Source organism: Oncorhynchus tshawytscha, linkage group LG08 (genome assembly GCF_018296145.1).
Source record: "Oncorhynchus tshawytscha isolate Ot180627B linkage group LG08, Otsh_v2.0, whole genome shotgun sequence".
Classification (NCBI taxonomy): Eukaryota; Metazoa; Chordata; class Actinopteri; order Salmoniformes; family Salmonidae; genus Oncorhynchus; species Oncorhynchus tshawytscha.
This window is the reverse complement of record NC_056436.1, coordinates 36047495-36065028: the sequence shown is the minus strand read 5'-3', so window position 1 is coordinate 36065028 and position 17534 is coordinate 36047495. Positions and strand designations below refer to the sequence as shown.

The 17534-nt window shown below is 42.9% G+C and overlaps 2 protein-coding genes across 4 annotated transcripts in view; one reads left to right on the top strand and one right to left on the bottom strand.

Annotated features, from left to right (window-relative positions):
• rtn4ip1 (reticulon 4 interacting protein 1) overlaps window positions 1-16617 on the top strand; it is a 27390-nt gene extending 10773 nt beyond the window's left edge. Inside the window, exons 8-9 of the mRNA XM_024429856.2 lie at window positions 3052-3144; window positions 16376-16617. Of these exons, the coding sequence (XP_024285624.1) occupies window positions 3052-3144; window positions 16376-16504 (222 nt within the window). The 3' untranslated portion in view covers window positions 16505-16617. The remainder of the gene's footprint in view (window positions 1-3051; window positions 3145-16375) is intronic.
• Window positions 15789-17534, bottom strand: part of LOC112256535 — a 51687-nt gene continuing 49941 nt past the window's right edge. For all 3 annotated transcript variants that reach the window (XM_024429851.2, XM_024429852.2, XM_024429853.2), the window contains one exon: window positions 15789-17534. In XM_024429851.2, the coding sequence (XP_024285619.1) occupies window positions 17446-17534 (89 nt within the window). In that variant the 3' untranslated portion in view covers window positions 15789-17445.

The window sequence follows — 17534 nt, the reverse complement described above, 5'->3', positions numbered from 1 at the left end:
AGTAAAGCACTTACAAGACATCTGCAGTGTCCCCTTATAAAGCAAAACCTCATCTCGCTCCTCTTGCTTGCCATCTCACCCCAACAGAGTGCCACTGGCATCCTGTTGGCATTTTGTGGTGTACAGACCGCAATATGTGCAGTGCATTTGAGGCTTTGTGCGTGCCAAGTTTCTTCTTCTTACTCCCACTCACCACAGCACCAAGAACTACAGATAACTGTATGTTTCAGTGAGTCTTATCAGGGAGAACCAGAACTGTGATGTGCGGATTGCATTCATTGAGTACAGCACTGCTGGAATACTGTAGAACTTCTAGGCTGAAGTAGGACTTGGAACACATTGTGTTTCCAGTGCCATAAGGTTCTCACTTTATCAGTACTGCAATAGTATCTAGTAACAGAAATGGAAAAACATTGACTCTGGGAAATAGAAACTGAAGACAAGGTGGGTGAAGACATGGTTTCGGGGGAACCCCATGGAAACATGCACAGTTATTCTCCCCCACTATAGGTAGAGTGGCATGGTGGATTTGTATTATGGGGTTTGTCCCGGGACAGTGTTGACAGTAGAACGTGTCAGACCTAGGCTAGAATATAGAAGATATGGGGGAAGTTAAATCAACAAACCTTATCAACACCCCATACTGCCTATCACTTTTTGAACACCTGCTGGTCTCCCCCTCTTTCTCCCCTCTATCCCTTAATATCTCTCTCCTCTCTCTACAACATATGATCTCTCATTTCCAAGACATAGCCTACAAAGTGCTTAATGGAGCATGGCCTCTAAGGTCTGGGGCCAACGATGGGAAAATATGGCCCCTAGGCTTTGGGGAAACAAAGCTGGATGCAATGATGTGGGAGTGTTGAGCTGATTTCGCGCCCAGCACAGCATTAGTGGGCCTTGGGTGGTTTGGTTAGAGAGAAGAAGAGTCCCCAAAGAGGGAGCATGTCACAACGGGGTACAATTTGCTCCTCAAACTACTGGCCTAGCGTCTCCATGGAAACAGCCCTCAGACAGGACTGAAAGAAACATACTTAACAGATTTGGTTCATGTTTAAATGTTTACCTTTGGTTTGGTGGTTAGATACTTTGGAGGCATATTTTGTTTGATTATTACTAATACAGACAGTGTATGTTAACCTGGTTTGTTAGGTGTCAAAATGAGTTCCAAAGGAACCGAGGTGATCTTATTCACACACACACAGTGGCTCTCTCTTTCTCCATCCAACCATTGCAACTCTGTTAACTGTGTGTGTCACAGGTTTGTATGTGGCCATAGGGCAGAAGATTGGGCATCAGTAGAATAAAGCACTGAATGCAAAAACTCAAAAGTGGAAAATAATTAATGACGGATGTAGTCTGTGGGTTAAGACAGGAAATAACCCAACCTCTCAGTTCCAACCCTTCTTTCTCCGCAAACTCTTAGTGCTCATTGTGCACGCACAGTGTAATCAGAAGTAAAGTGCAGACAACTGGTTTGGCAGTCGAAGTTGTCATTTAAAAACCCTATAATCTCCCTAGATGCTTTATGTTGAGGAACCTTCCCCTGGACCTTGCCCCCCCTGAAACACCACCCACAAACTCTAGCACTCAGCTATCTCCTTTTTCCATTTGGAATGGAGTCGGGAATCCCATCTCGATGCTGGGAAAAAATAATGGATAGGGAATGCCTTCATGAAAGAGGGGCACTCCACGCCCTGTTTGCATGACATACTTTGACAATTAGACAGTCCTCTTTGGGTTAAAATGTCACCTCATAAAAATAAAGTGCTTTGTGTGTATGGTGTCTGGGATAGAAGGCAGTTGACACAGCCAGGGATGCCGTTGTCTGTGTGGGTTGGTGTCTTGCCTTGTGTGTGCCAACACTGCCTCACAATGGTATAGTGAGTGATCTACGGCAGAATAATAAAACCAATGCATTTGTAATGAAGAGCATTATAAACCACGGATATACCACATGCAAAGAAGGCAAATGTAACCAGAGATTCAGACAAAGGTGCTCATCTACATATGCATGTTTCTATTTTACAGGCCACTAGTTAGGAGTGATTTATAAACTGGTAATAATCTCAACCTAATTATGGACTGATCATTTTGTATGTGAAGTTTGTAGTTTATATAAGTTTATATATATATATATCTGAGTTTAAGTCTGTATGGGTGGACAACAACACTAACAGTCTGTGTATGGGTGGACAACAACACCAACAGTCTGTGTATGGGTGGACAACAACACCAACAGTCTGTGTATGGGTGAACAACAACACCAACAGTCTGTGTATGGGTGGACAACACCACCAACAGTCTGTGTATGGGTGGACAACACCACCAACAGTCTGTGTATGGGTGGACAACACCACCAACAGTCTGTGTATGGGTGGACAACACCACCAACAGTCTGTGTATGGGTGGACAACACCACCAACAGTCTGTGTATGGGTGGACAACACCACCAACAGTCTGTGTATGGGTGGACAACACCACCAACAGTCTGTGTATGGGTGGACAACACCACCAACAGTCTGTGTATGGGTGGACAACACCACCAACAGTCTGTGTATGGGTGGACAACACCACCAACAGTCTGTGTATGGGTGGACAACACCACCAACAGTCTGTGTATGGGTGGACAACACCACCAACAGTCTGTGTATGGGTGGACAACACCACCAACAGTCTGTGTATGGGTGGACAACACCACCAACAGTCTGTGTATGGGTGGACAACACCACCAACAGTCTGTGTATGGGTGGACAACACCACCAACAGTCTGTGTATGGGTGGACAACACCACCAACAGTCTGTGTATGGGTGGACAACACCACCAACAGTCTGTGTATGGGTGGACAACACCACCAACAGTCTGTGTATGGGTGGACAACACCACCAACAGTCTGTGTATGGGTGGACAACAACACCAACAGTCTGTGTATGGGTGGACAACAACACCAACAGTCTGTGTATGGGTGGACAACAACACCAACATCAATGTCTTTCATTTAAGTGTACAAAACCTTGTTCATCTCCCTTTTTCTCCTTTGTCGCTCCTAGCATTTATCCAAGGGAGTGCACTATCGCTGGGGGATGTTTGCACCCAACGGACTTGCCCTGGATGACATCAGCGAGATGGTGGATGCAGGAAAGGTACTGTTCAATCTTAGCGTTCACTTTCTCAGTTGAGCCACCAGCTGTTTTCCCTTTTATAATAGTAATCAAGCTGAATAACAGGTGCTGAAAGCATCCTGACTGAATGGTTATTGGTATAATAATAAACGATGCAACCGTCCAAGAAATGTTGAATACTTACAAAGACTAACAGAGAATGTGACGGTTCATAGTCTTTGGATTTGATGAAAACCTCTGTTCCACTTGACTTGTAACCTGACTTTTGTAATCTGAATCAAACTAAGAGAAATTGAAATGTTGAAGGAATTAACAGAAGTGAACCACGTTCTTTATATGCCAGTTTTGGCCTTGGCAAAACACAACAACAAGGAAGTTGATTTGTAAGAATGCTAATGACTAAACACAATTTGAAGTCAAATTATGAAATTTTACTGTAGAATGTACATTATTTATAGTCCATGAAATCAAAGTCCAGTAGGCTGACTTGGCTGCCAGAAACATATAGTTTGATGACAACGCCCTTCTGTGGCTGAAGCTTCCGTGTTTCCATGGAGTTGGGGCCCAGGCAGTCCAAACTCGAGCTGGTCACAATCCAGGAAGTGGACACAGCCCCAGGAGCATAGGAATGCCAGGATGGGGTTGATGGCAGGGCTGGGTAAAAGGTGGAGAAGGGGGTTGGAGGAGGTGTTGCAGCCTCTGCAATGCTTCACCACTGCCCACCATCAGACTCTGCAAAATGTCTCCCTGGAGTGTTTGCATGTGTCTCCATGGCAGGAAGTGATTTGTGTGTGGCTGCAGTGACCTCACATCTAAATCCACCAATGAGATGATGGGAGCCCCTCTGGGCAGGTAGAGACTCCTGTCTTTCTCATCATCACTTTCCTGTCATCATCCTCTGAACTGAACTCCTAGACCACAACTCTCCAGAGTCTGACCCCACTACCCCAAGGGACTTCAGGTAGGGCATACTGATTGTTTTATTTAACCTTTATTTAGCTAGGCAAGTCAGTTAAGAACAAATTCTTATTTACAATGACGGCCTACCCCGGCCAAACCTGGACGACGCTGGGCCAATTGTGTGCCACCTGGATGGGGTGGATGTGATGCCACCTGGATTCGAACCAGGGACTGCAGTGATGCCTCTTGCACTGAGATGCAGTGCCTTAGACCGCTGCGCCACTCGGGAGCCCCCTGGTCTGAAGGAGGCTGGCTGCAGGGCAGAAGAACAGTGTCCTCTGTCACCAAAGAAGATGTGGCAGAACTGGCCGAGGGCTCCTATGATGACTATAGTGGCGCTATAGTCTGGTTTGGGCTTCAGCATCAACAGTGGGTCTCAGAACCACCCAGACTGATTTAAGAGCCTGGGGCCTGCGCTTGCCGCCATGCTGCTGTAACCGGGATCACTATTCCCATACGAAGGCATTCTGAATGACGGATAGGTGAAGGCTATTGACTTGGTGAGGAGTGCAGCTATGTGTAACTCCGAATGTAGCAGTTTTCTCTCAAAGAGGGAAGGAAATTCATCTGTAAAACTTACCCCGCTTCAGAACACTTATTTGTGTTATCGCACAGTGCCATATCATAGCCTGGCTCTATACTATTGTATTTAAAACGTTTTCTTTAAATTTAACCTTCATTTAACTAGGCAAGTCAGTTAAGAACAAATTCTTATTTACAATGACGGCCCACACCGGCCAAACCCAGATGAAGCTGGGCCAATTGTGCGCCTCCCTATGGGACTCCCAATCATGGCCAGTTGTGATACAACCCGGGATCGAGCCAGGGTTTGTAGTGACGACTCTAGGCACTTAGATGCATTGCCTTAAACTGCTGCACTATTCGGGAGCCCTCGTAGCATCAGTTTTACTGCACTTTTAGGCTTTAACGTATATCAGCTATACAATGAAAGTGGGACCAGTTCTCCAGGTCAAGGCATAGCATCATATTGTAGGTCTATTTCATGTGCCGCAAGAAAGCATGTGTGAATACCTTTCAAATGTTGTTGTGGTATAGTGTTGTGTAATTGAAAATGGAACAAATAGTGTTTTCTCATTGCAATTTTATTCCGCAAAAGGGAAGTACAAATCATGACAAAAGGGTCAAACGGGAATAGTCAATTCAGTAGGAGTTGCCAGTTGGGCATCTGGCCAAGACACAGGGGTTAACACCCCCTAGTCCCTACTCTTGGTGAATGTTCCATGGGATCCTCAGTGGCCATTGTCAAGACTCTGGCCAGTATCATTTACAGCATCTGAAAGAGAAAGAATCCAATAGATTTGGTTTGGAAAAATACGCAACACCAACATTTATAGCTGTATATAAAACATTGAATATTACCAACCTGGCCTCTGGAAATTCTAAAGATTTGGTACATAAATCTGTTCCCCTCTATTTAGTATGATACATTACTTTACGACCAACTCAGTGGCCTTGTGTTTAGTGTCCGCCCTGAGATTGGAAGGTTGGGAGTTCGATGCCCGGCCGAGTTATACCAAAGACAGTAAAAATGTGAACCGATCCGTCTTTGCTTGGCACTCAGCGTTAAGGATATAGATTGGGGGAAAGGCCCTATGATAGACTAGTGTCCTGTAGGGGCTGTACTTGTACTTCAAGCTACCTCACGCTAAATAATTAAAAGATAGGCTTCTCCTACGCTGCTGCTAAATTTTATTTATTTAAATTTAATTTTACCTTTTATTTAACCAGGCAAGTCAGTTAAGAACAAATTCTTATTTTCAATGATGGCCTAGGAACAGTGGGATAACTGCCTGTTCAGGGGCAGAACGACAGATTTGTACCTTGTCAGCTCGGGGGTTTGAACTTGCAACCTTCCGGTTACTAGTCCAACGCTCTAACCACTTATTGATTCGATTTATTACTACCACTATGCTGCTGTTCATTGATTATTGATTGCCATTAACATTAGTATCTATCGACACTGAAGAAAAAATATAAACGCAACATGTAAAGTGTTGGTCCCATGTTTCATGAGCTGAAATGAAAGATCCAAGAATCGCTTTCAAATTTGTTTAAATCCCTGTTAGTGAGCATTTCTCCTTTGCCAAGATAATCCATCCACCTGACAGGTGTGGCATATCAAGAAGCTAATTAAACGGCATGTACATTACACAGGTGCAGCTTGTGCTGGGGACAATAAAAGGCTACTCTAAAATGTGCAGTTGTCACACAACACAATGCCACAGATGGCTCAAGTTTTGAGGGAGCGTGCAATTGGCATGCTGACTGCAGGAATGTCCACCAAAGCTGTTGCCAGAGAATTTCATGTTCATTTCTCTACCATAAGCCGCCTCCAATGTTGTTTTTAGAGGATTTGTAAGTACGTCCAACCAGCCTCACAAGACCTGGGGTTGTATGGCGTGGTGTGGGCGAGCGGTTTGCTGATGTCAACGTTGTGAACAGAGTGCCCCATAGTGGTGTTGGGGTTATGGTATGGGCACACATAAGCTACAGACAACCAACACAATTGTATTTTTATCAATGGAAATTTGAATGCACAGAAATACCATAATGAGATCCTCAGGCCCATTTTTTAAAAAGGTATCTTTGACCAACCGATTCATATCTGTATTCCCAGTCATTTGAAATCCATAGATTAGGGCCAAACAAATGTATTTTAATTGACAGATTTCCTCATTTGAACTGTAATTCAGTAAAATCTTTGAAATTGTTGCATGTTTCATTTATATTTTTGTTCACTATATTTAGCCTGCTACTGGTCACTATTACTCCTGTTTATATTACTGTTTACTCCAGTTTACAAAAGTATGTGAACCCTTTGGAATTACCTGGATTTCTGCATAAATTGGTCATGAAATGTCATTTGATCTTCATCTAAGTCACAACAATAGACACAGTCTGCTTAAACTAACACTCAAACAATTATACGTTTTCATGTCTTTATTGAACACATAGTGTAAACATTCGAAGTGCAGGCTGTAGAAAGTATGTGAACCCTTGGATTTAATAACTAGTTGGACCTCCTTTGGCAGCAATAACCTCAACCCCAAATGTTTTCTGTAGTTGCGGATCAGAACTGCACAACGGTCAGGGGGAATTTTGGACTGTTCCGCTTTACAAATTTGTTTCAGCTCAGCAATATTCTTGGGATGTCTGGTGTGAACCGCTCTCGAGGTCATGCCACAGCATCTCAATCGGGTTGAGGTCAGGACTCCAGAAGGCGTATTTTCTTCTGTTGAAGTCATTCTGTTGTTGATTTACTTCTATGTTTTGGGTTGTTGTCCTGTTGAGCTTCAACTGGTGGAAAGATAGGGAAGGGGGGATACCTAGTCAGTTGTACAACTGAATGCATTCAACTGAAAGGTGTCTTCCGCATTTAACCCAACCTCTCTGAGTCAGAGAGGTGTGGAGGGCTGCCTTAATCGACATCCACGTCTTCGGTGCCCGGGGAACAGTGGGTTAAATGCCTTGATCAGGGGAAGAACGACCATTTTTTAAATTATTTACCTTGCCAGCTTGGGGATTCGATCCAGCAACCTTTCGGATACTGGCCCAATGCTCCTACCCGCCAGCCTACCTGCCGCCCCAGATAGCCTTACATTCTCCTGCAAAATGTCTTGATAAACTTGGGAATTAAGTTTTCCGTCGACGATGGCAAGCTGTCCAGGCCCTGAGGCAGCAAAGCAGCCCCAAACCATGATGCTCCCTTCACCATACTTTACAGTTGGGATGAGGTTTTGACGTTGGTGTGCTGTGCCTTTTTTTCCTCCACACATAGTGTTGGGTGTTCCTTCCAAACAACTCAAATTTAGTTTAATCTGTCCAAGTAATATTTTGCCAGTAGCCCTGTGGAACATCCAGGTGCTCTTTTGTGAACTTCAGACGTTCAGCAATGTTTTTTTTGGACAGCAGTGGCTTCTTCCGTGATGTCCTCCAATTTACACCATTCTTGTTTAGTGTTTACATATCGTAGACTCATCAACAGAGATGTTAGCATGTTCCAGAGATTTCTGTAAGTCTTTAGCTGACACTCTAGGATTCTTCTTATAACCTCAATGAGCATTCTGCGTTGTGCTCTTTCAATCATCTTTGCAGGATGGCCACTCCTAGGGAGAGTAGCAACAGTGCTGAACTTTCTCCATTTATAGACAATTTCTTACCGTGGACTGATGAACATCAAGGCTTTTAGAGATACTTTTCTAACCCTTTCCAGCTTTATGCAAGTCAACAATTCTTAATATTAAGGTCTTCTGAGATCTCTTTTGTTCGAGGTATGGTTCACATCAGGCAATGCTTCTTATGAATAGCAAACTCAAATTTTGTGAGTGTTTTGTATAGGGCAAGGCAGCTCTGACCAACATCTCCAGTCTCGTCTCATTGATTGGACTCCAGGTTAGCTTTTGGAGAAGTCATTAGCCCAGGGGTTCACATACTTTTCCCAACCTACACTGTGAATGTTTAAATTATGTATTGAATACAGACAAGAAAAATACAATCTGTGTGTTATTAGTTTAAGTGTTTGTCTATTTTTCTGACCAATTTATGCAGAAATCCAGGTCATTCCAAATGGTTCACATACTGTTTATTGCCACTGTATTATATTACCATTAGTATATTACCTTAAGTATTTATGTATTCCTGCTACTAGTCACTTTTCATCCATGTTTACATGTAAATCCACCTATCACGCCTACACTGACACTCTTGCACGATACACACACCCAGCACCTATGCTGCTGCCATACAGTTTACTCTTATTATTATGATTTCTCCTGCTACCAGTTACTTTCTCCTACACTATATATATCTACATATCTACACTATATACATGTACATGTACATATCTACACTATATACAAAAGTATGTGGACACCTCTTCAAATGAGTGGATTTGGCTATTTCAGCCACACCCGTTGCTGACAGGTGTATAAAATCGAGCACATAAGTCATGCAAACGCCATAGACAAACATTGGCAGTAGAATGACTTTACTGAAGAGTTCAGTGACTTTCAACGTGGCACCGTCATAGGATGCCACCTTTCCAACAAGTGCGTTTGTCAAATGTCTGCCCTGCTAGAGCTGCCCCGGTCAACTGTAAGTGCTGTTATCGGTAGGCCACACAAGCTCATAGAATGGCACCGCCGAGTGCTGAAGTGCGTATCATGTAAAAATTGTCCAAGCTGCCCCTGGAAGGACCTAGAACTGTTTGTCGGGAGCTTCATGAAATGGTTCTCCATGGCCGAGCAGCCGCACACAAGCCTAAGATCACCATGCTCAATGCCAAGTGTCAGCTGGAGTGGTGTAAAGCTCGCCGCCGTTAGACTCTGGAGCAGTGGAAACGCATTCTCTGGAGTGATGAATCACGCTTCACCATCTGGCAGTCCGACGGACGAATCTGGGTTTGGCGGATGCTAGGAGAACACTACCAGCCCAAATGCATAGTGCCAACTGTAAAGTTTGGTGGAGGAGGAATAATGGTCTCGGGCTATTTTTCATGGTTCGGGCTAGGCCCCTTAGTTCCAGTGAAGGGAAATCTTAACGCCACAACAATTACTTTACTTGTCTCATCGCGCTCTAGCGTCTCCTTGTGGCGGGCCTGGCGCCTGCAGGCTGACCTTGGTTGTCAGATGAGCGGTGTTTCCTTCGACCCATTGGTGCCGCTGGCTTCCGGGTTAAGCAGGCGAGTGTTAAGAAGCGCGGTTTGGCGTGTCATGTTTTGGAGGACGCCTGACTCAACCTTTGCCTCCCGGGTCCGTTGGGGTTTGCAACGATGAGACAAGATCAAAAAGGGGGATAAAATACAACAAAAAATAAATGGTTTGTCGAGATCGGTGTGGAAGAACTTGACTGGCCTGAACAGATCCCTGACCTCAAATCCATCTGACACCTTTGGTAAGAATTGGAATGCCGACTGCGAGGCAGGCCTAAAACTCAACATCAGTGACCGACCTCACCAATGTTCTTGTGGCTGAATGGAAGCAAGTCCCTGTTCCAACATCTAGTGGAAAGCCTTCCCAGAAGAGTAGAGGCTGTTATAGCAGCCAAGGGGGGACAAACTCCATATTAATGCCATGATTTTGGAATGAGATGTTCAATGAGCAGGTGTCCACATACTTTTGGTCTTGTACTGTACCTCAAATACACCAATCCCTTTTTATTTAACCTTTATTTAACTAGGCAAGTCGGTTAAGAAGAAATTCTTATTTACAATGACGGCCTACTGGGGAACAGTGGGTTTAACTGCCTTGTTCAGGGGTAGAACAACATTTTTACCTTGTTGCTGGATTGAATCCCCGAGCTGACCTTTCGGTAACTGGCCCAACGCTCTAACCACCTGCCGTGCCAAATTTACCCTGAGCTTCCTCTCTTATTTCTTGTGTATTTGTCAGTGGATGAAAAAGTACCCAATTGTCATACTTGAGTAAAAGTATAGATACCTTAATAGAAAATTACTCAAGTAAAAGTGAAAGTGAAAGTAACAGTCTAAAAGTATTTGGTTTTAAGTATACTTAAGTATCAAAAGTACAGGTATAAATCGTTTAAAATTCCTTATATTAGCAGACAACACCATTTTCTTGTTTTTAGCCAGGGTCACACTCCAACTCAGACATTATTTACAAAATATTAATTTGTGTTTAGTGAGTCTGCCAGGCCAGAGGCAATAGGCATGACCACGTGTTCTCTTGATAATTGCTTGAATTTGACAATTTTCCTGTCCTGCTAAGCATTCAAAATGTAAAAACGACTTTTGGTTGTCAGGGAAAATGTATGGAGTAAAAAATCTAGGAATGTACTAAAGTATAAATAGTAAAGTACAGATACCCCCAAAAACTACATAAGTAGTACTTTAAATTATTTTTTACTTAAGTACTTATCTTTTCCTCATTAGTTATACTTTAAAAAATATTAAATACGGCACTGTTGGTTGCTTGCAAGTTAAGCATTTCACTGTACTTGAGCATGTGACAAATAAAACGTGCCCCTGTGAGATGTTCCGGCTTGCACAAACCAAGGCTCGTGCAATGCTATTTACGTTACGTTACGTTATGAATGGAATAGTGGTCAATGCAATATACAATAGCATACGAATTGGATGGTGTATCTTATCATACATCTTGGGAGGACTAATAGCAATATCTCCGAGACCAAATTGCTGGTTGCGTCTAACAACAAAGAAGAATTACGGTGAGAATGTACGTAAAACGTTAGAACGAAAACGACAAAAGGTTAGAAGAATTTAATAAAAGGTGAATTGGGTCAAGGTTAGGGGAAGGGTTAGCTAAAATGCTACACTTGTCCTGGACGCACATCGAACACGTTGCTACTCGGTCGCAGTATACGCCTCCCACCCCCACCATTCACCCCCCAGTCATCCTCCCCCACCAGTCATCCTACCCCACCCACCCACCAGTCATCCACCCCGATCAACCTCCACTAATTAATCTTCTGTTTTTAGTTTTTAGTAACGATACAAAACGTTCCATATACTTATTTGAGGAGCAAGATGCACGTAAAATAGCAAACGTGAGTCCCGTCTGATATTACTGCTATGGATACAGTAATTGGAATGTATTTGAAATTCATAATGGGACGCTGCATTTCTGATTTATCAAGTCAGTTTGGGTCATTGATAAACTTACACATTCGGCCATGTACATCCCATTTTTCCAATGTTAGTACCACCAGAAGCAAGGCACAAACGAAGGTTTCTGCACCCGCCCCCACTAATGAAACATAAGTGTAGAGATGCAGATGACTCTTGTATTCCACCTGGAATTACCAGAAAAATGTCAATCTCATTATTTCCTACCATTATAGCACATTATATCAATTTAAAAAAAAATGTTTTTACAGTTTATAGTTTTTACATTTGACAAAAACAGCTAAATATTTTATTTTGCTGTTCAACTGTATAAGCGTAGCTGAGTTAGAAGAGCTGTTGCACATATACTGCCTTTTTAAGAATGAATATGATTTGACTTACAAGCAATGACTAAAAGAGCCACTAGCATGAAGATCATCAGGCAGTTCATGGTCTTTGATTTGATGAATATGACCCTCCGTTTAGAAGAATGCAAGGAAGCTGAATTGCAAATGTATTTTCCAATCTCTGTTGTCCTTTCATGACCTCATTTTAGTGCCATCCCGATTTAGGGGTGGAGATGATTGTGGTCCAATTGAATGAAAGAGTCTTATCTGATCAGTCAATAAACAGTACTTGTAATATTTAACATTTCTTTCATGTTAAATATTAGCCACTGTCAGTATTGACCGTCAGTAGGCCTAATAACCACATTCAACTCTCAATTGACTGTTTGTTTCCTTCAGTTGGTATAGCCTACATTATAATTCCATTTATTTCCATTGTTTAATTTACTTTCATTTGCTGCCTCTGTTAACATGTCACTGCTGTGTGGTTGTAGCTGAGGAGCATTATAAAATATATATATAAAAAATACATGTAGGCTAATTTCGATCTTAATGGAGCAGAGCCCAGACCAAGTCATAACAGTTTGAACCCCAGGGTTAGTGCAGGCAATAGACAAGGTTATTCTACACTATTCTGCCTATTAGAATTATATGCTCACTAACCTTCCAACATTACCACGGGTTGAAGAACTGAATGTGGACATTGTCAGGGTGACAAATATGCATATTTAGATGGCATTCTTTTATTCCCTAATATTCTGAACCATACATGTAGCGGCGGGAAGTAGGGGTGCCCTAAAAAAATATTTACCAGAAACCCATGAGGGGAATGTCTATTAAAATACTTACACCTCATGGAAGACTATTAAAGGGCTAGTGTATTATTTTTTTCTCTACCAAAAATTAAATTTGTATTTATATATATGTGTATATGTACTGCTCAAAAAAATAAAGGGAACACTTAAACAACACAATGTAACTCCAAGTCAATCACACTTCTGTGAAATCAAACTCTCCACTTAGGAAGCAACACTGATTGACAATAAATTTCACATGCTGTTGTGCAAATGGAATAGACAACAGGTGGAAATTATAGGCAATTAGCAAGACACCCCCAATAAAGGAGTGGTTCTGCAGGTGGTGACCACAGACCACCTCTCAGTTCCTATGCTTCCTGGCTGATGTTTTGGTCACTTTTGAATGCTGGCGGTGCTTTCACTCTAGTGGTAGCATGAGACGGAGTCTACAACCCACACAAGTGGCTCAGGTAGTGCAGCTCATCCAGGATGGCACATCAATGCGAGCTGTGGCAAGAAGGTTTGCTGTGTCTGTCAGCGTAGTGTCCAGAGCATGGAGGCGCTACCTGGAGACGGTCAGAAACAGACTCCATGAGGGTGGTATGAGGGCCCGACGTCCACAGGTGGGGGTTGTGCTTACAGCCCAACACCGTGCAGGATGTTTGGTATTTGCCAGAGAACACCAAGATTGGCAAATTCGCCACTGGCGCCCTGTGCTCTTCACAGATTAAAGCAGGTTCACACTGAGCACGTGACAGAGTCTGGAGATGCCGTGGAGAACGTTCTGCTGCCTGCAACATCCTCCAGCATGACCGGTTTGGCGATGGGTCAGTCATGGTGTGGGGTGGCATTTCTTTGGGGGCCGCACAGCCCTCCATGTGCTCGCCAGAGGTAGCCTGACTGCCATTAGGTACCGAGATGAGATCCTCAGACCCCTTGTGAGACCATATGCTGGTGTGGTTGGCCCTAGGTTCCTCCTAATGCAAGACAATGCTAGACCTCATGTGGCTGGAGTGTTGTCAGCGGTTCCTGCAAGAGGAAGGCATTGATGCTATGGACTGGCCCGCCCGTTCCCCAGACCTGAATCCAATTGAGCACATCTGGGACATCATGTCTCGCTCCATCCACCAACGCCACGTTGCACCACAGACTGTCCAGGAGTTGGCAGATGCTTTAGTCCAGGTCTGGGAGGAGATCCCTCAGGAGACCATCCGCCACCTCATCAGGAGCATGCCCAGGTGTTGTAGGGAGGTCATACAGGCACGTGGGGGCCACACACACTACTGAGCCTCATTTTGACTTGTTTTAAGGACATTACATCAAAGTTGGATCAGCCTGTAGTGTGGTTTTCCACTTTAATTTTGAGTGACTCCAAATTCAGACCCACATGGGTTGATAAATTTGATTTCCATTGATAATTTTTGTGTGATTTTGTTGTCAGCACATTCAACTATGTAAAGAAAAAAGTAATAAGAATATTTCATTTATTCAGATCTAGGATGTGTTGAGCAGTATATATATATATTACATTTTTATTATTTTTTGGAGAGAAAAAAATAATTTTCACAAAAGTAGTGCACTAGGCCTTTAATAGTCTTCCATGAGGGGTAAGTCTTTTAATCGGCATTCCCCTCATGGGTTTCTGGTTGTGCCATTTAAAATGGTATAGTAACAGAAGGGAATAGATAGTCAACAACATGCCATAAGTGAGAGACTCAATGAATAATATTGCGTAAATTTGTGAGTCTGACATTTCTTTAGGTTTATATGGCTTTTGTCTAAGTGTACTTTTTAAAATTATTTTTTTAAACACAGGCTGCCTTAGAAACCTCACCCTATTACTCTTGTGACCACAGAGAATTAGACACAGGTGAACGCTCGCTCACTCACTCTCTCAGAGACCGACAGTAGGTAACTAAGCCATAGTCTTATCTAGCACCTATAGTGGAGCAGATGGTTGTGACTTGATCATCTCTGCCTGTGTTGACATAAAAGGGTGAGTGAGATGTACAAAAGACCTGGATGTGTCTTTGCCCAAAGGGGGGAGGTGACACACTTCACTGTGAGTGTATGTGTGTCTCCCATGCCAGTGGGTCAGTGGGCACCCACTTCATTACTCTATACAGAGTTTTTGTAAAGCTGAAGACAGCCATTCAATTATTTCTAGCATGCTAGCAGATACCCATGGACTTTGTCATTGCGCTAATGCTAGTTAGCGTTGGCTCACGAAATACCTCTGCCTTCCTTAATACTTTACACAGAGACATGAAAATGGTTTCCACGATTTCATCTGACTCTGGGGAAGTAGATAATCCTGAAATATCCCTTTGATATGGTTAGCAAATATCATATTGCCCTTATTGATTCAAGGGTGAAATTATATTGGTCAATAGTGGCACCATTACATCTGAGTGCCACATTATATTGGTCAATAGTGGGTTTTTTACGACCACCTTGGCCAAGTGGAGGAACTAATCGGTACGCTTCAGCCATCAATTGGCTGAAGCCACACTACACACACCTCCCCTTCTCTTTTGTCAGACAGACAGTGAGGCAGGCTGGGTTTGGTATGGTCAGACCAGATGATCACCTGCTATGTCGGGGCTGTCCTGACCGGTCAAGATGGAATGCCAGTGTAATCTTGGTGCTAGGCCCTTAATCCGGGCCCTTTGTTAGCCCCCGGGCCCACTCCCCAGCCTAGAAGCAGAACAGATTCCTGTCTCTTCATGGCCTGCCTGGGTATTATGGAAGCGTTCCACCATGACATCACGGTTCCATTCTATTCTGATGAAACGGCTACGGCTAGTTTCAGCTTGGCCTGGTCACCAGATCCTCTACAGTTGGTTGTCCTACCATGCTGTTGGTATGTTTGTCATGACAACATACACAACAGGATGCAAAGGTGTGTGTTGACTCATTACAATGTTAGGTTAGCAACAGAATATGCGGTATACTGTGTCAATTATGTAATTTTTTTAATACTCATTTTCAAATATACAATACACCTACATGATAAGAGCATCTTAGGCTGAACAGGGTGCTGTTGTGTACAGTGTTGGTGTACGTCGTCGTTTTCTGAAAGATGTCAGTACATCCTTAACCTATAATTGAAGTGGTATCTTCAATCCACACAGAGGTAAGGATCAGGTCATTCTGTGTAGAAGAGGAACTCTCCATTTTTCAATGTAGGCTACTGTGCCGACAGATGCACCATATGACTCAACTTTCTCTGTTATTCATTTTCTTTTTTGGAAGATCAATTTGGCCAGGATTCATTCAAAGGCCCGTTTCAGAACTGTGCACTGCACAACCAACAATGCACCTTTTAAAGGCAATTTCTCAGATGTTTGTGGAGATCAATTCATGCTAAGTTCTGCAGAGATTTTGGCTCAAGTATACATTTTATTTTGAAGGTAAGTGCAATGCACTTGTCGATAACAAGCCTTTGAGTGAATCCCGACCTTTGCCCCTTCACACATGTCTAAAGTCAGGTTTGTTTTTGATTTTTTTTAAACTTCGTGTGACCACACTTCCTGTTCCTGCAGATCCGTGCGGTGGTGGAGGAGGAGTTTACCTTCTCCCAGGTGCCCCAGGCCATGCTGAAGATAGAGAAAGGACATGCTCGGGGGAAGACTGTGGTCAAGATCAGCAGCGGAGAGGACTCATCCGAGTAACCAGCGAAATGATCCTTTATGATCGTCTGTGCTAAGGCTATGACTGTGTGTCTGTCTGAGAAGAGGCTGCCTGTTGTAGCTATGTGATAAGTAAAACGTATTCAAGTCCTTGACCTTGTGATCTTCATTGAAAGGGTAATTGAGATTCTTTGCCATAGTAACACCAATCAAGGAAACAATTTTTTGTTGTAGATGTAACAGCATTTTGTTGACATATTTACAAGTAAGACCGTGGTTAGTATGAAATTGTAGCACAGTGTTGAAGTTGATATTTAGTCATTCAACAAAATCTATACACCTGCAGAAGCTAATGTACTGTGCAGTGATGTCTGTAGAAAAATATTAAGTTGACTTCAAAAATCTAGAAAAACCATTTACACAAAACATTATTTGGAGAATTTAAGGAGTGTTCATCTATTACATTAAGAATATGTGACCATAGAACAATAAGTGTGCTAAAAAAGACATTTACAACATTGTTGTAAGAAAACCGATCTCAGTAATTGACTGGTAAAGTACCATAGAAAAGAGATTTGTGGATAAAATCAGCATTAACACAGGGCTTAAGTCATTGTAAATGATATGAATACAGGAGAGACACATTCCCATACAGTTATTCTTTGGTATGCTCAATGAGAGGTAAGTGAACAAATGAATTGTGGTATTTGTACAGCATCAGTCAAGTCCTCAAAGTAAAATGCTGTGCTCCTTGCTCGATTAGATAGTTCTATAGCCATGTGTAGTTTTGTCTTCAGAGTGTAGATCACTGGTTTACGGGTTGTATTTCACAAAGACAGTTTGGAATTTTTGCTCTCAAGCTCAACAAATGTTGCAGAATGTTTGGAGAAACTTCATCAAGAAGCAAGAGTATGGGCCCCACGGTGGAGCTGCATCACAGAGCTGAGCTGCTGTGGAAGGGCAAGGGCCAGATTGACATTCCATTACAGGATCTCCAAAGACCATCTTTGGGTGTGTTTTCTCTCATCAAATGTATTGAGAATCACTTGAGTTTTGTCATAACTTTGTCCAC